The sequence below is a fragment of the Phyllobates terribilis genome, unplaced genomic scaffold, assembly GCF_046119375.1.
Source record: "Phyllobates terribilis strain yellow unplaced genomic scaffold, ASM4611937v1 Scaffold_7__3_contigs__length_470593459, whole genome shotgun sequence".
Taxonomy (NCBI): domain Eukaryota; kingdom Metazoa; phylum Chordata; class Amphibia; order Anura; family Dendrobatidae; genus Phyllobates; species Phyllobates terribilis.
In genome coordinates this window covers 19,887,686-19,913,856 of record NW_027362767.1, presented here as the reverse complement: position 1 = coordinate 19,913,856, position 26,171 = coordinate 19,887,686, and the positions used below count along the sequence as shown (strand labels likewise).

The 26,171-nt window shown below is 43.0% G+C and overlaps 1 protein-coding gene across 3 annotated transcripts in view; it reads left to right on the top strand.

Moving 5' to 3' along the window:
- Positions 1-16,433: 16,433 nt before the first annotated feature.
- The window catches only part of KCNK10 (potassium two pore domain channel subfamily K member 10), a 182,274-nt gene continuing 172,536 nt past the window's right edge, over positions 16,434-26,171 (top strand). For 2 of the 3 annotated variants that reach the window (XM_073638236.1, XM_073638235.1), the window contains exon 1: positions 17,028-17,588. In XM_073638236.1, the coding sequence (XP_073494337.1) occupies positions 17,537-17,588 (52 nt within the window). In that variant the 5' untranslated portion in view covers positions 17,028-17,536. Of the gene's footprint in view, positions 16,883-17,027; positions 17,589-26,171 lie in introns of those variants that run through there. The other variant, XM_073638238.1, reaches the window with a different exon arrangement.

Genomic DNA, 26,171 nt, shown 5'->3' with positions numbered 1-26,171 from the left:
AATACTACCGCTATGTACAAGAATATTACTGCTATAATACTGCCCCTATGTACAAGAATATAACTACTATAATACTACCCCTATGTACAAGAATATAACTACTATAATACTGCTTCTATGTACAAGAATATAACTACTATAAGACTGCTCCTATGTACCAGAATATAACTGCTATAATACTGCCCCTATGTACAAGAATATAACTACTATAATACTGCTCCTATGTACAAGAATAGAACTACTATAATACTGCCCACTATGTATAAGAATAGAACTACTATAATACTGCCCCCTATGTACAAGAATATAGCTACTATAATACTGCCCCTATGTACAAGAATAGAACTACTATAATACTGCTCCTATGTACAGGAATATAACTACTGTAATACTGCCCCCTATGTACAAGAATATAACTACTATAATACTATCCCTATGTACAAGAATAAAACTACTATAATACTGCTCCCTATGTACAAGGATATAACTTCTATAATACTGCTCCCTATGTACAAGAATATAACTACTATAATACTGCTCCCTATGTACAAGAATATAACTACTATAATACTGCCCCCTATGTACAAGAATATAACTACTATAATACTGCCCCCTATATACAAGATTATAACTACTATAATACTGCCCCTATGTACAAGAATATAACTACTATAATACTGATCCTATGTACAAGAATATAACTACTATAATACTGCTCCTATGTACAAGAATATAACTACTATAATACTGCTCCTATGTACTAGAATATAACTACTGTAATACTGCCCCCTATGTACAAGAATATAACTACTATAATACTGCCCCCTATATAAAAGAATAGAACTTCTATAATACTGCCCCCTATGTACAAGAATATAACTACTATAATACTGCCCCTATGTACAAGAATATAACTACTATAATACTGCTCCTATGTACAAGAATAGAACTACTATAATACTGCCCCTATGTACAAAAATAGAACTACTATAATACTGCTCCTATGTACAGGAATATAACTACTATAATACTGCCCCTATGTACAAGAATATAACTGCTATAAGACTGCTCCTATGTACAAGAATATAACTGCTATAATACTGCTCCCATGTACAAGAATATAACTACTATAATACTCCCCCTATGTACAAGAATATAACTACTATAATACTGCCCCTATGTACAAGAATATAACTGCTATAAGACTGCTCCTATGTACAAGAATATAACTGCTATAAGACTGCTCCCATGTACAAGAATATAACTACTATAATACTGCCCCCTATGTACAAGAATATAACTACTATAATACTGCTCCTATGCACAAGAATATAACTACTATAATACTGCCCCTATGTACAAGAATATAACTACTATAATACTGCTCCCTATGTACAAGAATATAACTACTATAATACTGCCCCTATGTACAAGAATATAACTGCTATAAGACTGCTCCTATGTACAAGAATATAACTGCTATAAGACTGCTCCCATGTACAAGAATGTAACTACTATAATACTGCCCCCTATGTACAAGAATATAACTACTATAATACTGCTCCTATGCACAAGAATATAACTACTATAATACTGCCCCTATGTACAAGAATATAACTACTATAATACTGCTCCCTATGTACAAGAATATAACTACTATAATACTGCCCCTATGTGCAAGAATATAACTGCTATAAGACTGCTCCTATGTACAAGAATATAACTGCTATAATACTGCCCCCTATGTACAATAATAGAACTATAATACTGCCCTCTATGTACAAGAATATAACTACTATAATACTGCCCCTATGTACAAGAATATAACTACTATAATACTGCCCCCTTTGTACAAGAATATAACTACTATAATACTGCCCCCTATGTACAAGAATATAACTACTATAATACTGCCCCCTATGTACAAGAATATAACTACTATAATACTGCTCCCTATGTACAAGATTATAACTACTATAATATTGCTCCTATGTACTAGAATATAACTACTATAATACTACCCCTATGTACAAGAATATAACTACTATAATACTGCCCCTATGTACAAGAATAGAACTACTATAATACTGCCCCTATGTACAAGAATATAACTACTATAATACTGCCCCTATGTACAAGAATATAACTACTATAATACTGCCCCTATGTACAAGAATAGAACTACTATAATACTGCCCCTATGTACAAGAACATAACTACTATAATACTGCCCCTATGTTCAAGAATATAACTACTATAATACTGCTCCTATGTACAAGAATATAACTGCTATAATACTGCTCCCATGTACAAGAATATAACTACTATAATACTGCCCCATGTACAATAATATAACTACTATAATACTGCCCCTATGTACAAGAATATAACTGCTATAAGACTGCTCCTATGTACAAGAATATAACTGCTATAAGACTGCTCCCATGTACAAGAATATAACTACTATAATACTGCCCCCTATGTACAAGAATATAACTACTATAATACTGCTCCTATGCACAAGAATATAACTACTATAATACTGCCCCTATGTACAAGAATATAACTACTATAATACTGCTCCCTATGTACAAGAATATAACTACTATAATACTGCCCCTATGTACAAGAATATAACTGCTATAAGACTGCTCCTATGTACAAGAATATAACTGCTATAATACTGCTCCCATGTACAAGAATATAACTACTATAATACTGCCCCTATGTACAAGAATATAACTACTATAATACTGCTCCTATGTACAAGAATATAACTACTATAATACTGCTCCTATGTACAAGAATATAACTACTATAATACTGCCTCTATGTACAAGAATATAACTGCTATAATACTGCTCTTATGTACAAGAATATAACTGCTATAATACTGCCCCCTATGTACAATAATAGAACTATAATACTGCCCTCTATGTACAAGAATATAACTACTATAATACTGCCCCCTATATACAAGAATATAACTGCTATAAGAGTGCTCCTATGTACAAGAATAGAACTACTATAATACTGCCGCTATGTACAAGAATAGAACTGTAATGCTGCCCCCTATGTACAAGAATACAACTACTATAATACTGCTCCGTATGTACAAGAATATAGCTACTATAATACTGCTCCTAATATAAGAATATAACTACTATAATACTGCTCCTATGTACAAGAATAGAACTATAATACTGCCCCCTATGTACAAGAATATAACTACTATAATACTGCTCCTATGTACAAGAATATAACAACTATACTACTGCTCCCTATGTACAAGAATATAACAACTATACTACTGCTCCCTATGTTCAAGAATATAACTACTATAATACTTGCCCTATATACAAGAATATAACTACTATAATACTGTCCCTATGTACAAGAATATAACTACTATAATACTGCCTCTATGTACAAGAATATAACTGCTATAATACTGCTCCTATGTACAAGAATATAACTGCTATAATTCTGCCCCCTATGTACAATAATAGAACTGTAATACTGCCCTGTATGTACAAGAATATAACTACTATAATACTGCCCCCTATATACAAGAATATAACTGCTATAAGACTGCTCCTATGTACAAGAATATAACTACTATAATACTGCCCCTATGTACAAGAATAGAACTGTAATACTGCCCCCTATGTTCAAGAATATAACTACTATAATACTGCCCTTATGTACAAGAGTATAACTACTATAACACTGCCCCTATGTACAAGAATATAACTACCATAATACTGCTCCTATGTACAGGAATATAACTACTATAATACTGCTCCCTATGTACAAGAATATAACTACTATAATACTGCCCCTATGTACAAGAATATAACTGCTATAAGACTGCTCCTATGTACAAGAATATAACTACTATAATACTGCTCCTATGTACAAGAATATAACTACTATAATACTGCCTCTATGTACAAGAATATAACTGCTATAATACTGCCCCTATGTACAAGAATATCACTACTATAATACTGCGCCCTATGTACAAGAATATAACTACTATAATACTGCCCCTTATGTACAGTAATAGAACTATAATACTGCCCTCTATGTACAAGAATATAACTACTATAATACTGCCCCCTATATACAAGAATATAACTGTAATACTGCCCCCTATGTACAAGAATACAACTACTATAATACTGCTCCCTATGTACAAGAATATAACTACTATAATACTGCCCCTATGTACAAGAATATAACTACTATAATATTGCCCCTATGTACAAGAATATAACTACTATAATACTGCTCCTATGTACAAGAATATAACTACTATAATACTGCTCCTATGTACAAGAATAGAACTACTATAATACTGCTCCCTATGTTCAAGAATATAACTACTATAATACTTGCCCTATATACAAGAATATAACTACTATAATACTGTCCCTATGTACAAGAATATAACTACTATAATACTGCCTCCTATGTACAAGAATATAACTACTATAATACTGCCCCTATATACAAGAATATAACTACTATAATACTGCCCCTATGTACAAGAATATAACTACTATAATACTGCCCCCTATGTAGAAGAATATAACTACTATAATACTGCTCCCTATGTACAAGAATATAACTACTATAATACTGCTCCTATGTACAAGAATATAACTACTATAATACTGCCTCTATGTACAAGAATATAACTACTATAATACTGTCCCCTATGTACAAAAATATAACTACTATAATACTGCCCCTATGTACAAGAATATAACTACTATAATACTGCCTCCTATGTACAGGAATATAACTACTATAATACTGCTCCCTACGTACAAGAATATAACTACTATAATACTGCTCCTATGTACAAGAATATAACTACTATAATACTGCCCCCTATGTACAAGAATATAACTACTATAATACTGCCCCCTATGTACAAGAATATAACTACTATAATACTGCCTCCTATGTACAGGAATATAACTACTATAATACTGCCCCCTATGTACAAGAATATAACTGCTATAATACTGCTCCTATGTACAAGAATATAACTACTATAATACTACCCCTTTGTACAAGAATATAACTCCTATAATACTGCTCCTATGTACAAGAATACAACTACTATAATACTGCTCCCTATGTACAAGAATATAACTACTATAATACTGCCCCTATGTACAAGAATATAACTACTATAATATTGCCCCTATGTACAAGAATATAACTACTATAATACTGCTCCTATGTACAAGAATATAACTACTATAATACTGCCCCCTATGTACAAGAATATAACTACTATAATACTGCCCCAAATATACAAGAATATAACTACTATAATACTGCCCCTATGTACAAGAATAGAACTACTATAATACTGCCTCCTATGTACAGGAATATAACTACTATAATACTGCCCCCTATGTACAAGAATATAACTGCTATAATACTGCTCCTATGTACAAGAATATAACTACTATAATACTACCCCTTTGTACAAGAATATAACTCCTATAATACTGCTCCTATGTACAAGAATACAACTACTATAATACTGCTCCCTATGTACAAGAATATAACTACTATAATACTGCCCCTATGTACAAGAATATAACTACTATAATATTGCCCCTATGTACAAGAATATAACTACTATAATACTGCTCCTATGTACAAGAATATAACTACTATAATACTGCCCCCTATGTACAAGAATATAACTACTATAATACTGCCCCAAATATACAAGAATATAACTACTATAATACTGCTGCTATGTACAAGAATAGAACTACTATAATACTGCTCCCTATGTTCAAGAATATAACTACTATAATACTTGCCCTATATACAAGAATATAACTACTATAATACTGTCCCTATGTACAAGAATATAACTACTATAATACTGCCTCCTATGTACAAGAATATAACTACTATAATACTGCCCCTATATACAAGAATATAACTACTATAATACTGCCCCTATGTACAAGAATATAATTACTATAATACTGCCCCCTATGTAGAAGAATATAACTACTATAATACTGCTCCCTATGTACAAGAATATAACTACTATAATACTGCTCCTATGTACAAGAATATAACTACTATAATACTGCCTCTATGTACAAGAATATAACTACTATAATACTGTCCCCTATGTACAAAAATATAACTACTATAATACTGCCCCTATGTACAAGAATATAACTACTATAATACTTCCTCCTATGTACAGGAATATAACTACTATAATACTGCTCCCTATGTACAAGAATATAACTACTATAATACTGCTCCTATGTACAAGAATATAACTACTATAATACTGCCCCCTATGTACAAGAATATAACTACTATAATACTGCCCCCTATGTACAAGAATATAACTACTATAATACTGCCTCCTATGTACAGGAATATAACTACTATAATACTGCCCCCTATGTACAAGAATATAACTACTATAATATTGCCCCTATGTACAAGAATATAACTACTATAATACTGCTCCTATGTACAAGAATATAACTACTATAATACTGCCCCCTATGTACAAGAATATAACTACTATAATACTGCCCCAAATATACAAGAATATAACTACTATAATACTGCCCCAAATATACAAGAATATAACTACTATAATACTGCCTCCTATGTACAAGAATATAACTACTATAATACTGCCCCTATATACAAGAATATAACTACTATAATACTGCCCCTATGTACAAGAATATAATTACTATAATACTGCCCCCTATGTAGAAGAATATAACTACTATAATACTTCCTCCTATGTACAGGAATATAACTACTATAATACTGCTCCCTATGTACAAGAATATAACTACTATAATACTGCTCCTATGTACAAGAATATAACTACTATAATACTGCCCCCTATGTACAAGAATATAACTACTATAATACTGCCCCCTATGTACAAGAATATAACTACTATAATACTGCCTCCTATGTACAGGAATATAACTACTATAATACTGCCCCCTATGTACAAGAATATAACTACTATAATACTGCCCCTATGTACAAGAATATAACTGCTATAATACTGCTCCTATGTACAAGAATATAACTACTATAATACTACCCCTATGTACAAGAATATAACTCCTATAATACTGCTCCTATGTACAAGAATATAACTACTATAATACTGCTCCGGTATAGGAAACGCCTTTCCTGGGTATTAGTTTAGTTCAGGGTCGGTATGCATTGATGGGTTATGGCCGGAGGTCTGTACTTTTTTGAGATCACACAGAGACAGGATCCTGAAGAGCACATTGGTCCTGACTAGTGTTGAGCCACCCCCATAGTGTTCGGGTTCGGTTCGTCGAACACCTTAGAACACCGTCGAACACCGTTAAAACCAATGGCAGGCAAACAAAAACACATAGAAACACATAGAAAACACCTGCAAAGGTGTCCAAAAGCTGACAAACTGCTCAGAAGACGCTCTCTTTAAAAAAAGCCGGCCGGCAAATTCAGCAGCGGCATACACCGGTACCCGACAATTTAGACAAGAAGGAATAGAGCATCACACATAGATTAGATAGATAGAAACATGTCAGTCACATATATAATAAGTACAGTGACAGTGTTGCTTACTGTACTTGTCATTTAGTGTAAAGGATTTATTAAAAAAAATAATAGTGTTTTCATGCACTGTCTCTTTAAAAAAGCCGGCCGGCAATTCAGCATCTGTACCCGACAATTTAGAATGGAAGGAATAGAGCTTCACACATAGATAAGATAGATAGAAACATGTCAGTCACATTTATAATAAGTACAGCGACAGTGTTGGTTACTGTACTTGTCATTTAGTGTTAAAATAAAGGATTTATTAAAATAAAAATTGGCGTGGGGTTCCCCGTAATTTTAGGCTCTAGCGGAGGTTAAGCAGACACGGCTGGGGCAGATGTTTGAAGCCTGGGAAGGGGGTAATATCCACGGAGCTTCCCAGGCTACTAATATCAGCCCCCAGCTGAATACCTAGCCTTTACTAGCTATTAAAATGGGGGACCCCCCCCAAAAAAATGACGTGGGGTCCCCCCTATGTTAATAGCTAGCAAAGGCTAGGCAGACAGCTGGGGGCTGATATTAATAGCCCAGGAAGGGTGCCATGAATATTGGCCCCCTCCCAGGCTAGAAACACCAGCCGTCAGCCGCCCCAGAAATGGCGCATCCATAGGATGCACCAATTCTGGCACTTAGCCTCGCTCTTCCCACTGCCCTGTAGCGGTGGCAGTGGGGTAATAGGGTTGGGGTTGATGTCAGCTTATAATGCCAGCTGACATCAAGCCCAGGTTAGTAATGGAGAGGCGTCTATAAGACACCCCCATTACTAACCCCATAGTAAAAGTTAAGAAAAACACAAACACCCAGAATAAAGTCCTTTAATTGAAATAAACACACAATTCTTTATTGTTCTAAATTAAACCATACTTACCGTCACGCCCATTCCAGCTGAAGCCAACGATCTCCTGCAATAAAAATAAAATAATAAAGCAACCTCATCCTTACCTTTCGATGGTTCCCAGGACAGCTTCAGCTCTGCTACATCGAGATGACAGGCTGGACCGCAGGAGAAAGCTGCCATCCAGCCTGTCATCCCGCGGACACTGAGAAGCGCAGGCATGCTTGCGCTCCTCAGCGTCTCTCTGTGACGGCATCCAGATGAGCCGAGGTCATGTCCAATGAACTCAGCTCACCTCATGCACGTCACTGACAGCGTGGGAAAATTCTCACGCTGAAGTGCTGAGTGCAGGAGAATTCTCCCACGCTGTAAGTGACGTGCATGAGGTGAGCAGAGATCATTGGACATGAACTCACCTCATGCACGTCACTGACAGCGTGGGAAAATTCTCACGCTGAAGCGCTGTCAGTGACGTGCATGAGGTGAGTTCATGTCCAATGATCTCTGCTCACCTCATGCACGTCACTTACAGCGTGGGAGAATTCTCCTGCACTCAGCACTTCAGCGTGAGAATTTTCCCATGCTGTCAGTGACGTGAATGAGGTGAGCTGAGTTCATTGGACATGACCTCGGCTCATCTTTATGCCGTCACAGCGAGACACTGAGGAGCGCAAGCATGCCTGCGCTTCTCAGTGTCTGCGGGATGACAGGCTGGATGGCAGCGTTCTGCTGCGGTCCAGCCTGTCATCTCGATGTAGCAGAGCTGGAGCCGTCCTGGGAACCATGGAGAGGTAAGGATGATGTTGGTTTATTATTTTTCTTTTATTGCAGGAGATCGTTGGCTTCAGCTGGAATGGGCGTGACGGTAAGTATGGTTTAATTTAGAACAATAAAGAATTGTGTGTTTATTTCAATTAAAGGACTTTTTTCTGGGTGTTTGTGTTTTTTTTAAATACTTTACTAGAAATTCATGGTGGTCATGTCTAATACTGGCGTGACCCCATGAATTTCGGGCTTAGGGCCAGCTGATAATGCCAAGCTGGCCCTAACCCCTTTATTACCCAGTGAGCCACCGCACCAGGGCCCTGGATGAGTTGGGTACAGCGCCAGAAGATGGCGCTTCTATGAACGCGCCATTTTCCGGGGTGGCTGCGGACTGCAATTTGCAGCGGGTGGGGCCAGAAAGCTTGGGCCTCCCTGCGCTGCGGATTCCAGCCCCCAGCTGCCTAGTTGTACCTGGCTGGACACAAATATAGTGCGAAGCCCCACTTCAATTTTTTTTAATTATTTCAGGAAATTCATGAAATAATTAAAAAAAAATTGACGTGGGGCTTCGCACTATATTTGTGTCCAGTCAGGTGCAGCAGGCAGGAACGGGCTGCCCCCAACCACCAGCTGCCTATTTGTACCTGGCCGGACACAACAATATAGGGAAGCCCTTTTTTTCTTAATTATTTCATGAAATAATTTAAAGAAAATTGACGTGGGGCTTCGCCCTGTTTTTGTGTCCAGCCAGGTACAACTAGGCAGCTGGGGGCTGGAATCCGCAGCGCAGGGAGGCCCAAGCTTTCTGGGTCACCCCCGCTGCAAATTGCAGTCCGCAGCCACCCCGGAAAATGGCGCGTTCATAGAAGCGCCATCTTCTGGCGCTGTACCCAACTCATCCAGGGCCCTGGTGCGGTGGCTCACTGGGTAATAAAGGGGTTAGGGCCAGCTTGGCATTATCAGCTGGCCCTAAGCCCGAAATTCATGGGGTCACGCCAATATTAGACATGACCGCCATGAATTTCTAGTAAAGTATTTATAAAGAACACAACACCCAGAATAAAGTCCTTTAATTGAAATAAACACACAATTCTTTATTGTTCTAAATTAAACCATACTTACCGTCACGCCCATTCCAGCTGAAGCCAACGATCTCCTGAAATAAAAGAAAAATAATAAAGCAACATCATCCTTACCTTTCCATGGTTCCCAGGACGGCTCCAGCTCTGCTACATCGAGATGACAGGCTGGACCTGCAGAACGCTGCCATCCAGCCTGTCATCCCGCAGGCACTGAGAAGCGCAGGCATGCTTGCGCTCCACAGTGTCTCTCTGTGAGGGCATCCAGATGAGCCGAGTTAATGTCCAATGAACTCGGCTCACCTCATGCACGTCACTGACAGCGTGGGAAAATTCTCCTGCACTCAGCGCTTCAGCGTGAGAATTTTCCCACGCTGTCAGTGACGTGCATGAGGTGAGCCGAGTTCATTGGACATGACCTCGGCTCATCTGGATGCCGTCACAGAGAGACGCTGAGGAGCGCAAGCATGCCTGCGCTTCTCAGTGTCTGCGGGATGACAGGCTGGATGGCAGCGTTCTGCTGCGGTCCAGCCTGTCATCTCGATGTAGCAGAGCTGAAGCTGTCGTGGGAACCATGGAAAGGTAAGGATGATGTTGCTTTATTATTTTTCTTTTATTGCAGGGGATCGTTGGCTTCAGCTGGAATGGGCGTGACGGTAAGTATGGTTTAATTTAGAACAATAAAGAATTGTGTCTTTATTTCAATTAAAGGACTTTATTCTGGGTGTTTGTGTTTTTTTTTAACTTTGACTATGGGGTTAGTAATGGGGTGTCTTATAGACGCCTCTCCATTACTGACCTGGGCTTGATGTCAGCTGGCATTATAAGCTGACATCAACCCCAGCCCTATTACCCCACTGCCACCGCTACAGGGCAGTGGGAAGAGCGAGGCTAAGTGCCAGAATTGGCGCATCCTATGGATGTGCCATTTCTGGGGCGGCTGACGGCTGGTGTTTCTAGCCTGGGAGGGGGCCAATATTCATGGCACCCTTCCTGGGCTATTAATATCAGCCCCCAGCTGTCTGCCTAGCCTTTGCTAGCTATTAAAATAGGGGGGACCCCACGTCAATTTTTTGGGGGGTCCCCCATTTTAATAGCTAGTAAAGGCTAGGCATTCAGCTGGGGGCTGATATTAGTAGCCTGGGAAGCTCCGTGGGTATTACCCCCTTCCCAGGCTTCAAACATCTGCCCCAGCCGTCTGCTTAACCTCCGCTAGAGACTAAAATTACGGGGAAACCCACGCTAATTTTTTTTTAAAGAAATCCTTTATTTTAACACTAAATGACAAGTACAGTAATCAACACTGTCACTGTGCTTCTTATATGTGTGACTGACATGTTTCTATCTATCTAATCTATGTGTGATGCTCTATTCCTTCCATTCTAAATTGTCGGGTACCGCTGCTGAATTGCCGGACGGCTTTTTTTAAAGAGACAGTGCATGAAAACACTATTATTTTTTTTTATAAATCCTTTACACTAAATGACAAGTACAGTAATCAACACTGTCACTGTACTTATTATATATGTGACTGACATGTTTCTATCTATCTAATCTATGTGTGATGCTCTATTCTTTCGGTTCTAAATTGTCGGGTACAGGTGTATGCCGCTGCTGAATTGCCGGCTTTTCATGTTTCACTGTGAGCACAGTTCCCATCGATTTGGGCAATCACTGTAATGCCACAACCACCATGGCTGTGACATTACAGTGAGTGGCAGACAATCCCTGCATGATTGGTGCTCTAAATAGCGCCAGACATGCAGGACACGCTTTTGGTGCACGAACAGTTATCGAACATAACCTCGAACAGCCGAATTTTTTGCAAATCGTTCGGGTTCGTCGAACAACTCGAACACCGCCCAAAACAGCTCGAATTTGAGATTGGCGAACAGTTCTAGTCGAACACCGCTCATCTCTAGTCCTGACATCTAGGAGGTTTCTGCTGCTGGTGCTGCTGTCCTTGGTGCTGAACGTCTCACTCGCAGCAGATTCACTAGCATTGAGAAGTGTCGCCCCAGCTGGTTCTGGAACTACACATCTGGCATGGAGGGCGGCTGGAGTGGTTTTACAATTGTGAAAACCACAGGTTGAAAAACAGCGATGTGTCTATCAGACGCCCAGAGGTTTGTATTATGGGGGGTTGAAAGTCGGACAGGTAAGGCCTCTAGTGGTGCTCATCATTATGTGAACGCTCCTCCACGTAATGAAATCCCAGCTGTCGTGCCCCCAACCCTTGTGTTTCTGACCTTGGTGACCTGTCATAAAGAGGTTACTGAGGAATCACAGGTGCCTTCATACAGCAAGGTCAAACCTGGAGGAGAGAGAAAATGATAGAGTGATACAAAGATCAGTGTAAGAAAGAGCGCGGTGCAAGAGCCAAAGCGGGACATGAGACCCAGAGTGCGACGTGAGAGCGTGACACGAGAGCCAGAGCGCGACGCGAGAGCCAGAACGTGACGAGAGCCAGAGCGCGACGCGAGAGCCAGAACGTGACGAGAGCCAGAGCGCGACGTGAGAGCGTGATGCCAGAGCTTGACGCAAGAGCCAGAGCGCGACATGAGAGCCAGAGCGCGACATGAGAGCCAGAGTGCGACATGAGAGCCAGAGCGCGACATAAGAGCCAGAGCGTGACGTGAGAGCGTGACACGAGAGCCAGAGCGCAACGCGAGAGCCAGAGTGCGACAAGAGCCAGAGCGCGACACGAGCCAGAGCGCGACGCGAGAGCCAGAGCGCGACATGAGAGTGCGACACAAGAGCCAGAGCGCGACGCAAGATACAGAGCGCAACACGAGAGCCATAGCGCGACGTGAGAGTGCAACACGAGCCAGAGCGCGAAGCGAGACCCAGAGCGCAACGTGAGAGCGCGACACAAGTCCCAGAACGCAACGTGAGAGTGCGACACGAGAGCCAGAGCGCGACGTGAGAGTCAGAATGCGACACAAGACCCAGTGTGACGTGAGAGAACGAAACGAGAGCACGACACAAGAGCCAGAGCGCGACACGAGAACGAGAGTGCGATATGAGAGCGAGAGCACGAGACCCAGAGCGCGATGTAAGAGTGCGACACGAGACTCAGAGCGCGACACGAGAGCGAGAGTGCGATATGAGAGCGAGAGCGCGATGTGAGAGTGCGACACGAGACCCAGAGCGCGACACGATTAAGTGCATAACAGACAGCGATACAGAGAGGAGGGGGTCGGCCAGAGGTGCGGAGGGGACCTGCTGAATGCATATGACCAGAACACATCTGCCGGAGAGTTAATGGCTCCTAATGTGTTAATATGAATGTGGTCTCATGGGAAAGTCCTATTAATGCTGCCACAGCCCATACATTACATACACTCGTGATCATGTCCGGGCGCAGGATGGAAGTGTTCGCATCAATAACCAGGTTCTAGAAATATTAACCCCTTATGTGTGATCTTATATACAGTCTTTCATTGGTTATCATGGTCTTGTGTATGAATAACTGGTTGACAACTGCAATGGCCGCTCATACAGAGCACATAGATCATTGTAATGCAAAGCTAGTGCTACATATTAGTTCTTGTAACCCCCCGTCCCCCCCCCCCCCGTCCCCAAAAAGCAAAACAAAATGCAATCAGAGCACCGGCCACAGGTGGAGACACCGCTTTCCCCCATTCTTGCCTTACGTCTGCAGATTTATTGACCATTTTAGGGTAAGATGAATGCACATTGTGCGGAGCTGTATCGATTCCACACTATAAAGAGTTGTGCACATGGTGATAACCGCAGCAGCCGCTGTCATAACGCACATTCTGTGTCCTTCCCTGACACAATGCTCCAGCCATTGCTCCAGGTCCCCAGGGAAGGAGCGCAGAGAGTCACATTATAACATCACATTTACTGTTTATATGATGGGACAAGTTGATTTATTTCCAGACTGTCAGAAGGTCGCAGTTGCACCAGGTCCGAGCGGCTGCAAATCGCAGACATTTGCTTCAAAAGCAAAATTACCTTTTGCCCTTAAAATGCTGCAAAACCAAAGCAAATTTCTGGTAAAATTATGCAGAGTAGATTCCCAAGCAAAACTGTAAATCTGCAACTTCAGTGATCTTCAGGCTGATAACCCATTGTGGTCTGATAGGTCTCACAGCTGTGGTTCTCCTTCTGTTGTATCCAGTCTAGACACAATCCACTGTCTAAGATAACCTGGACTTCGACACTGATACATTGTAGCAAACCAGCAGCACAGGGGAGAGATTTGTGCTGTCAGTTTAGTTTTACTCTGCTACATTGAACCGAAACCCTCAGCTGTAAGTATCTAGAAAATATGAACAACTAAAATATAAATCACATTGTTTTGCAATATGTCGTTGCGCAAAACTCCAAATTTTAATGCAGTAGCTTTTCCTGCACACTTGGACCTGCCAATAATGGAGGAATTTGGGCATCATCTCCCATACAACACACTTGCTGTCACAGGGCAGATAAGTCATGTAGCGCCCCCTGGTGTAAATTGCTGGATTTTCCCTCTACTGCTATATATAATTGAGGTTAATTCATTAAAACACAATAAAACTTCAACACACCCCAACATGGCCCATTGCACCGCCTTAACGGTAATGCTTATGATCTTTACAAGAGGGCGGCGCCCACTGTAATTATGCAAAGCAGACTAAAGACACGCCCCCAGAAAATCCCGGAGCCACACCCCATTTACAAACAAAAATCCGCACTAGAAAAGGCCCATTTTTCTGGTACCATATGGCAGATTTAAACAAGACAAAAACACTGGAATACTCGGAAGCTGCGGGAATAAAAAGTGCAAAAACTGGACACAAGCGATTTGGAAGTAGCAGGTAACCTGTGCTGCTGGAATTGTACCCAATAATGGAGGCCAATTCAAGAGAGATCAACGCGCTTTATTCTCAACGTGTTTCGAAGTATTCTCTGTGGTTCTCCTTAAGAATTAATAAGAATTCTTTAATATGCAAATTGCCTCTTCAGAGAAAAAGAGGACTTGTACTCTACAGCACCACCTATTGGAGGCAGCAATCCTACAAGTCACAATCAACCCTTTAATGAGTCGTGCAATATGACTTATTTCCCAGAGGAGCATTGCACGGCGAATAAGCCTCCTTACCTTGACGTGCCAGAGCCGGTGTGTCACTCTCCACAAGGAGAAACATTGCCCCTTAGACCTAAGAATACTTTGAAACATGTTGAGAAAAACTGCACTGATGTCCAATTCAAGAGAGATTATCAGGGCGGTTTACGCTCGACGCGTTTCGAAGTATCTTACTTCTTCAGGAGAACAACAGAGAAGAAGCAAGAATGCTTCGAAATGCGTCGAGAATAAACCGCACTGATACTCTCTTGAATTGGACTCCATCAGTGGGGTTTATTTGACACATTTCAAAGTATTCTTACTTCTGTGGTTCTCCTGAATACTTCGAAACGCGTCGAGAATAAATCGCACTCATCTCTCTGGAATCGGACTCTTTTATTGGATACAATACCTGCAGCTCACGCATATGGGTGTCGTCCATAGGGGAAAAGCCTGTAAACTCCCTCCTGTCTCCGAATGGCTGATGAGTGAAGGATGGGGGACGACAGGAGAATTACTATAGGGGAGCACTCACTATGGGCCCTACCGGGGGCAGAGAGGAGGACAGACGAGTTTTAGTTAGAAGGACATTCACTATAGAAGTGGTGGAGCTTCTATGGATTATTACACATTGAGAGTCATCACTGATGAAGCAGTATGTATGTATGTATTCATCCATGTGCCGGGGTCCAGGGGGAGAACACATGGTGGCAGATGGGACACCATCAGAACAAACACCACTTTCCTTCCATCTGGATTTTATGGCTTTCGATGTGACTTTTCCCAGGATCAGCCTTGGCATTGCTGTCTGGCAGCCGCTTATCTCCCTTCAATCCTATGGTACAGGTTTATGGAAGAGTCAGATCTGATAACTGGCAGCTATGGCAGATCTATGGGAAGAAGAGGAGAGAGAGGGAGAGAAAGATAAAGAATGGGGAAAACAGGGAATGAGGAGGCTGGGGAGTGAATGGGAAGGCATTGCCATCCTCTGCAGAGGAGCCAGTGAGGAGCAGCTGATTCTTTTCTGGGTGGAGGGGCACAGATTCCTCCCCTCTCCCCTCCTTTGTGCATTGGATCCAGAGCAGCTGATGTCACCCGGTAATCTGGAGCCCTGCTACCCTGACAGGGGCATCACACCACCATCCCCTGGTTACCTGGCAGGGGAGGGCTCCTCCACCTGCTCTGGGAATGCCCAGCTCTCACCCTCCTGCAGCCTCCTCCCTGCCACCTGGGGCATATAAAGGCAGCAGCTGGTGCAGGGATGATGGGGCAGAGCGAGCTGTCAGCTGTGCAGGCTTTGTGCTGCCAGGGGAAGCCCATGTGCAGCAGGCTGAGGGCTCTGCCATTGTCTGCTGCTTTGTGCTCTGCATCTGAATATGTATTGTGAGAAGCCAGCCTCTGCTGCAGGGACTTCCCATGTATCTGCCATGTGCTGCTGACCATCCAAGCGTATCCCCAGCCAGGAAAGCCAGCCAGGAACACTGCGCTCCCCTCTCCTGGCCAGTAAGTACCACCATCATCATCCTCACCATCATCATCACCCCACTATGCACTGCCATACACTGTGTGATAAGGGAGGGGACCTCATGTGTCCTCATCTTCTAGCTTCACCAGGAGGCAACTTCTCATCCTGACAAGGGAAGGAGGGAGGGATGATGGGGGTCCTTCCCAGATCACACACTGCAGTCTTCTCCACCAGCCATGACGTTATTTCAGATGCTCCTCATCCTCACCCTGCCTGGGTGTCTGTCAGCAGAGGTGGCCACCAGCAGTAGCAACAGCAACAACAGCAGCAGCAACAACAGCAGCAGCAGCAGCAGCATGTGTAATGCTGCAGTCACTGCTCCATCAGGCTATGCCAGGCTGCTCCAATCCAGAAGAGGTGCAGCCTCCAGCCTGGAGCTGATGTGATCAGAGGAAGGAAGGACCAGCTCACCCCTCTCCAGGGCTGGCTCACCCCCTCTCCAGGGCTGGCTCACCCCCTCTCCAGGGCTGGCTCACCCCCTCTCCAGGGCTGGCTCACCCCCTTCTTTAGGATTGTCTCATCTCTCCAGGATTGTCTCATCAGTAGGACTACCCAGCCCTCCACATTCATGGTGCAGTGACCTGACCGGTGGAATTTGTGTCTGTGTTGGTTACTACTCATTTACAGCAGACATGAAATTCCCCATAGAGAACCCGAGGAAGCAGGTGATCTGGGATCCACAAGGTGGGTGCACACTGTCTGCGCACATGGGTGCAGGCTCTGCCGCAGAGCACAATGCCCTCTGCTTACTACACTGGTATCTGCACCAGGGCTGCTGTGTGTGGGTGGCTGGGTGCCGGCTGTTTGTCTCCTGCCCTTGTGCCCTGTGTGTGGGTGGCTGGGTGCCGGCTGTTTGTCTTGTGCCCTGTGTGTGGTTGGCTGGGTGCCGGCTGTTTGTCTCCTGCCCTTGTGCCCTGTGTGTGGGTGGCTGGGTGCCGGCTGTTTGTCTCCTGCCCTTGTGCCCTGTGTGTGGGTGGCTGGGTGACGGCTGTTTGTCTCCTGCCCCTGTGCCCTGTGTGTGGGTGGCTGGGTGCCGGCTGTTTGTCTCCTGCCCTTGTGCCCTGTGTGTGGGTAGCTGGGTGCCGGCTGTTTGTCTCCTGCCCTTGTGCCCTGTGTGTGGGTGGCTGGGTGCCGGCTGTTTGTCTCCTGCCCTTGTGCCCTGTGTGTGGGTGGCTGGGTGCCGGCTGTTTGTCTCCTGCCCTTGTGCCCTGTGTGTGGGTGGCTGGGTGCCGGCTGTTTGTCTCCTGCCCTTGTGCCCTGTGTGTGGGTGGATGGGTGCCGGCTGTTTGTCTCCTGCCCTTGTGCCCTGTATGCCAGCTCCTGCAGACTGCCACAAGCTGAGTCCCAGCTCTGTAAAGCTGCGCCAACCTTCACTCAGACCCATTAACATGCCAGATTTGTGTGTGATCCCCCCAGCAAGTGCACAACAATAAGACCCCAATGACTGCTGCAAACTTCCCTCCTGCCCATAGAAGTTCTTACTAGCGTTTATGGAGGGGGAGTCTTGTGGTCTGATATGGGCAGGTGTAGGGGCAGCTGGCAGGGGACGGGGTGTAATTCCTATATAAACTGTTTATAGGTCTGTATACACATCTGGGTACAGTCAGCAGATACTGGTTTGTTTTTAGTACTTTATGCCAATGTAGTTAAACCGGGGCTCATATCCACATACTGAGGGTCCTTCATCAGTTTGCCATCATAAAGGGTTAAATTAAACAACATCCCTTGGGAACTGGATTGTTACTTTGTAGCCATTAATGTTCTGATTGTATAAATATTAGTGATCATATTGGTAAACCTTATATATTGTTCACTGCTTCCACGTGATATCATTTATCATCCCCGAGACACAATGTACTGATAGTTACCTCTATCTACCGCTATCAGTATACTTAGATTGTGTCTCGGAGATGGTAAATGCACCGAATAGTGGCACTCGGTATATGGTCGCCTTGTATAGCCGTGTCCTCATTTGTGTCCCCGGAGCTTTTTAATAACTACACAACCTTAAATTATAGACAAAAAGTTGTGAAGAGCAGACCCCCTATATAGTTCTATGTACTCACTGATGTCCCAACCATCTAGTATGGGGGGTCTAGTATCAGTATTGGGGCTCCAGACTTCAGTCCCACTTCTAGGAGCCTCCCATATAAACCTATGGGAGCCCCGTGACTGCAGCTGCTGCATACATGATGGGACCCCTGGAGACCCAGGCACTGGGCTGAGTGCTCCCTCCCAATATTCTGGGTGGGGATTGCACCTATGCTGCTGGACCATCGACCATATGACGTCATTGTTTTCGTTCTTTGGGTCTGGCTGGTCTTTGGTGGAGAGATGGGAGAGGTGTCCAGACATCACGTAATGCAGATTTCTACCTGCATGAAATAAACAGTGCAGTTGGGACAGCAGGAAACTTCATTACAAGATGGGGGTGGGGGATGGGGTCATACATCATGTATTGATGCAACATGCAGTAAAGCAATTCACAGGGTGCCGCAGCACGGGGCTCATTAACTGGACTCAATACTTCATTATATTTCAATTACCGTAACATTGATCAGATATAAATTAGCTGGTTGAAAAATGCAGCCAAGAGATGATGGTCCCAGCCGAGCGCAGGGTGTAGTCACAGCTGAGCTGCCACACTGGCACCATTAGGTTATATTCACACGTTGCTTTTTTTGCTCAGTTTTTTTTCCGCAGGCAAAACCTGCTCTCTTGGCAGTAAAGAAGCAGCGTAAAAAAAAAAAAGGTTTGTATGAGTTTTTGCTCAGTTTTTGTCAGGGTACATTTGTATCTTAAGCTGATAAAGTTTAGACCATAAATTCAACCTCTTCAGTCTTCGGCACCAAAAACGCTGCAAAAACCTGATCCCTGTGTTTTTGCACTCTCATTGCTTTCTATGAATGAAAAACGCTGCAAAAATGCAGAAAGAAGTGACCGGCTGCAGTTTGCAAAATCAGTCAAGAAAAAAAAAAACAATGTGTGTGCAGGAGAATTAAAAGACTTTGCTGTTACTGTAAAAAATAGCTTAAAATTTGCATAAAAAACGCTATGTGTGAACATAGCCTTATACTCTCTACACAAACAGCATGTGGCCAGTGGTCAATGCCGGGACAGAGCTTGGAGTTTGTGACTTGAGAAGGTTAGGAAACGAGAAAGACATGAGCGATACTGCAGATGATGACTGATTATATGATGAACTCCGTGACCCTTGTGGTTGATGGTGTCACACTGGGCATTATATCTCGTCCGGTGTCATGGTCGGGACTCCGCATTCAGTTTTTGGCTGGTCACTGACCGAAAGATTAAGAAAATTTGAATAAGAAGGTGAAGGGTCTATTGATAAACATGAAGAAAAAGCGACTGTAAATGTCAGATCATGGCCATAGAGACCATTACCCTAGATGCAATGATGACCACGATGCTAGAGATCACGGCTATAAAGCCATTAAAACTAAGACCACAGGTGAAGCCACGACCATAGACCTCAATGGAGAAACCATGACCACAGAAATTATGCCAATTAAAACAATAACTGGAGGTTTTTTTCTTGATTAGTCCAGGACTACAGATTTACTGACGGATGGAAAAATCCAGTTTTAACTCAAAAAGCCAAGAATTATTTCCTGTGGGTTGAATTGTATCTTTTTTCCCCATTGCTATGTACACTCCCCAGCACCAAGAAGAAGTCGTGGAACGATGGAAATCACCGGAGACATTACTGATCTACACAAAAAAGATAAAAAAAATGTCCAAACCTCTAGATTTCCTCAGTCTGGAGACTGAGCCTCGTGCAGAAATCCCGGCACCTCAAGCCTCACCTGCTGGCACTGAGGTTATTAATGGTCGTCTGAGGAACGTTCTGCCGCTGAATGCACTCGGGCAAATCATCCAGATTCTCTGTCGGCGGCTCCTGTGTGATCACCGACCAATGACGCCCCCGATGTGATCGATGGAGACAAGTCTGGAGACGCTGCAGCCATGGGAGACAAGTCTGGAGACGCTGCAGCCATGGGAGACAAGTCCGGAGACGCTGCAGCCAGAAGAGCAGGTTTAGGCCATGTAGGCTACTCAGTCATTCAGACAAGATGCGGCTTGGCATTGTGTAGAAACATTGGAGATGTGGTCTCACCACTGGTTTCAGGACCAAGGCAATGTCACACTGAGCTGTTAGTGCACCTGGGATGAAGACTAGAGGGGTCCAGCTACTGTACATTATGCCACCGCACACCAGAATCTCGATAGTAGGACCCAGTGTGACGCTCCATCCTCAAGGTCTCTTCATTGCAATGCCCATGTGGTCTACAGACCAATCGCCGGCTATCATTGCATCCAAGACAAAAACAGGACTCCTCACTAAAGAGAACAGACCTCCATCTAGAGACCATGTTGGCAATGCCATGAAGAGGTCTTGAGGATTGAACATCACGCTGGTCCTACTCAAAGATTATGGTGTGGGGGGCATATTGTATGGTAGCCAGACCCCTCTGGTCTTCACTCCAGGTCAGTAACAGCTGGGTTTTCCATTGACCTGGTGATAGAAACAGTGGTGCGGCCATTTATCCAGTGTCCCAGGGGCACGTTTTCAGCCTGAAAATGTCAGGCTGCATGTTCCTCGCACTTCTGTAAGTAGTCTGTGTGGCTTAAATGGCTGCAGTGTCTCTGGACTTGTCTCCCATGGCTGCAGCGTCTCCGGACTTGTCTCCCATGGCTGCAGCGTCTCCGGACTTGTCTCCCATGGCTGCAGCGTCTCCGGACTTGTCTCCCATGGCTGCAGCGTCTCCGGACTTGTCTCCCATGGCTGTTGCGTCTCCGGACTTGTCTCCCATGGCTGTTGCGTCTCCGGACTTGTCTCCCATGGCTGCAGCGTCTCCAGACTTGTCTCCCATGGCTGCAGCGTCTCCGGACTTGTCTCCCATGGCTGCAGCGTCTCCAGACTTGTCTCCCATGGCTGCAGCATCTCCGGACTTGTCTCCCATGGCTGCAGCGTCTCCGGACTTGTCTCCCATGGCTGCAGCGTCTCCGGACTTGTCTCCCATGGCTGCAGCGTCTTCGGACTTGTCTCCATCAAGCACATCGGGACATTATTGGTCGGTGATAACACAGGAGCTGCCGGCAGCGGATCCTGAGGATTTGCCCAAGAGCAATCAAGGACAGAACCTACCTCAGATGACCATTAATAACCTCAGTGATGCCGCCGATGGTGAAAGTGCTGGGATTTCTGCATGTTGTTCTCATACACAAGACTGAAGAATTCAAGACGTTTTGAAAAATTTGTTCCCATTTTTTCCTCATTTCCAGATCAGTGACGTGTCCATCCTGCGATCTCCATAATTCCACGACTTTTCCATTCCCAGTGTTAAATACATTCATCAACCTTGAAATTGCACCAATGTATCATTCAGTGACCGCATTCTGCGAGTGTGGATAGAAGAAACAATGTATCCACTACTATTCCATCGTGTTTGTTTCTGCACAGTGATCGCTACTGCTCGATTATCTGATGCATTCACAGACGTACCCATAATGATGTAGTGGTGATCTAACGAAGCAGCCATGGTCAGAGACAGCGACCACACAGCTCGTATCATGCAGTAAGAAATAGTAGCAGAAAGCGTCTTTATTCATATGATGCTGAGGTGAATAGAATCTATTGCTCACTGTTATCTGCCACTTTGTGTTGGGGAGATACTGATTGTAAGATACGACCAGAATGGGGAAATCTACCACGATTGCTGTTTCATATGACAGTTTAGAGATAAAAACCACCGGAGTAACGATATCAGCCTCTTATAACACTCCAGTACTGATATAACCTCCAGACATTACATCATATGTGACTGATATCAGCCCCTCTTATAACGCACCAGTACTGATATAACCCCCAGACATTACATCATATGTGACTGATATCAGCCCCTCTTATAACGCTCCAGTACTGATATAACCTCCAGACATTACATCATATGTGACTGATATCAGCCCCTCTTATAACGCTCCAGTACTGATATAACCCCCAGACATTACACCATATGTGACTGATATCAGCTCCTCTTATAACGCTCCAGTACTGATATAACCTCCAGACATTACATCATATGTGACTGATATCAGCCCCTCTTATAACACTCCAGTACTGATATAACCTCCAGACATTACATCATATGTGACTGATATCAGCCCCTCTTATAACGCTCCAGTACTGATATAACCTCCAGACATTACATCATATGTGACTGATATCAGCCTCTTATAACGCTCCAGTACTGATATAACCTCCAGACATTACATCATATGTGACTGATATCAGCCCCTCTTATAACGCTCCAGTACTGATATAACCTCCAGACATTACACCATATGTGACTGATATCAGCCTTTTATAACGCTCCAGTACTGATATAACCTCCAGACATTACATCATATGTGACTGATATCAGCCCCTCTTATAACGCTCCAGTACTGATATAACCTCCAGACATTACATCATATGTGACTGATATCAGCCTCTTATAACGCTCCAGTACTGATATAACCTCCAGACATTACATCATATGTGACTGATATCAGCCCCTCTTATAACGCTCCAGTACTGATATAACCTCCAGACATTACATCATATGTGACTGATATCAGCCCCTCTTATAACGCTCCAGTACTGATATAACCTCCAGACATTACACCATATGTGACTGATATCAGCCCCTCTTATAACGCTCCAGTACTGATATAACCTCCAGACATTACATAATATGTGACTGATATCAGCTCCTCTTATAACGCTCCAGTACTGATATAACCTCCAGACATTACATCATATGTGACTGATATCAGCCCCTCTTATAACGCTCCAGTACTGATATAACCTCCAGACATTACACCATATGTGACTGATATCAGCCTCTTATAACGCTCCAGTACTGATATAACCTCCAGACATTACACCATATGTGACTGATATCAGCCTCTTATAACGCTCCAGTACTGATATAACCTCCAGACATTACATCATATGTGACTGATATCAGCCTCTTATAACGCTCCAGTACTGATATAACCTCCAGACATTACATCATATGTGACTGATATCAGCCTCTTATAACGCTCCAGTACTGATATAACCTCCAGACATTACATCATATGTGACTGATATCAGCCCCTCTTATAACGCTCCAGTACTGATATAACCTCCAGACATTACATCATATGTGACTGATATCAGCCCCTCTTATAACGCTCCAGTACCGATATAACCTCCAGACATTACATCATATGTGACTGATATCAGCCCCTCTTATAACGCTCCAGTACTGATATAACCTCCAGACATTACATAATATGTGACTGATATCAGCTCCTCTTATAACGCTCCAGTACTGATATAACCTCCAGACATTACATCATATGTGACTGATATCAGCCCCTCTTATAACGCTCCAGTACTGATATAACCTCCAGACATTACATCATATGTGACTGATATCAGCCCCTCTTATAACGCTCCAGTACTGATATAACCTCCAGACATTACACCATATGTGACTGATATCAGCCCCTCTTATAACGCTCCAGTACTGATATAACCTCCAGACATTACACCATATGTGACTGATATCAGCCCCTCTTATAACGCTCCAGTACTGATATAACCTCCAGACATTACATCATATGTGACTGATATCATCTCCTCTGATAACGCTCCAGTACTGATATAACTTCCAGACATTACACCATATGTGACTGATATCAGCCTCTTATAACGCTCCAGTACTGATATAACCTCCAGACATTACACCATATGTGACTGATATCAGCCCCTCTTATAACGCTCCAGTACTGATATAACCTCCAGACATTACACCATATGTGACTGATATCAGCCCCTCTTATAATGCTCCAGTACTGATATAACCTCCAGACATTACACCATATGTGACTGATATCAGCCCCTCTTATAATGCTCCAGTACTGATATAACCTCCAGACATTACACCATATGTGACTGATATCAGCCCCTCTTATAACGCTCCAGTACTGATATAACCTCCAGACATTACACCATATGTGACTGATATCAGCCCCTCTTATAACGCTCCAGTACTGATATAACCTCCAGACATTACACCATATGTGACTGATATCAGCCCCTCTTATAATGCTCCAGTACTGATATAACCTCCAGACATTACACCATATGTGACTGATATCAGCCCCTCTTATAATGCTCCAGTACTGATATAACCTCCAGACATTACACCATATCTGACTGATATCAGCCCCTCTTATAACGCTCCAGTACTGATATAACCTCCAGACATTACACCATATGTGACTGATATCAGCCCCTCTTATAATGCTCCAGTACTGATATAACCTCCAGACATTACACCATATGTGACTGATATCAGCCTCTTATAATTCTCCAGTACTGATATAACCTCCAGACATTACACCATATGTGACTGATATCAGCCTCTTATAACGCTCCAGTACTGATATAACCTCCAGACATTACACCATATGTGACTGATATCAGCCCCTCTTATAACGCTCCAGTACTGATATAACCTCCAGACATTACATCATATGTGACTGATATCAGCCTCTTATAATGCTCCAGTACTGATATAACCTCCAGACATTACATCATATGTGACTGATATCAGCCTCTTATAATTCTCCAGTACTGATATAACCTCCAGACATTACACCATATGTGACTGATATCAACCCCTCTTATAATGCTCCAGTACTGATATAACCTCCAGACATTACACCATATGTGACTGATATCAGCCCCTCTTATAACGCTCCAGTACTGATATAACCTCCAGATATTACACCATATGTGACTGATATCAGCCTCTTATAATGCTCCAGTACTGATATAGCCTCCAGACATTGCATCATATGTGACTGATATCAGCCCCTCTTATAACGCTCCAGTACTGATATAACCTCCAGACATTACATCATATGTGACTGATATCATCTCCTCTTATAACGCTCCAGTACTGATATAACCTCCAGACATTACACCATATGTGACTGATATCAGCCTCTTATAACGCTCCAGTACTGATATAACCTCCAGACATTACATCATATGTGACTGATATCAGCCTCTTATAATGCTCCAGTACTGATATAACCTCCAGACATTACATCATATGTGACTGATATCATCTCTTCTTATAACGCTCCAGTACTGATATAACCTCCAGACATTACACCATATGTGACTAATATCAGCCTCTTATAACA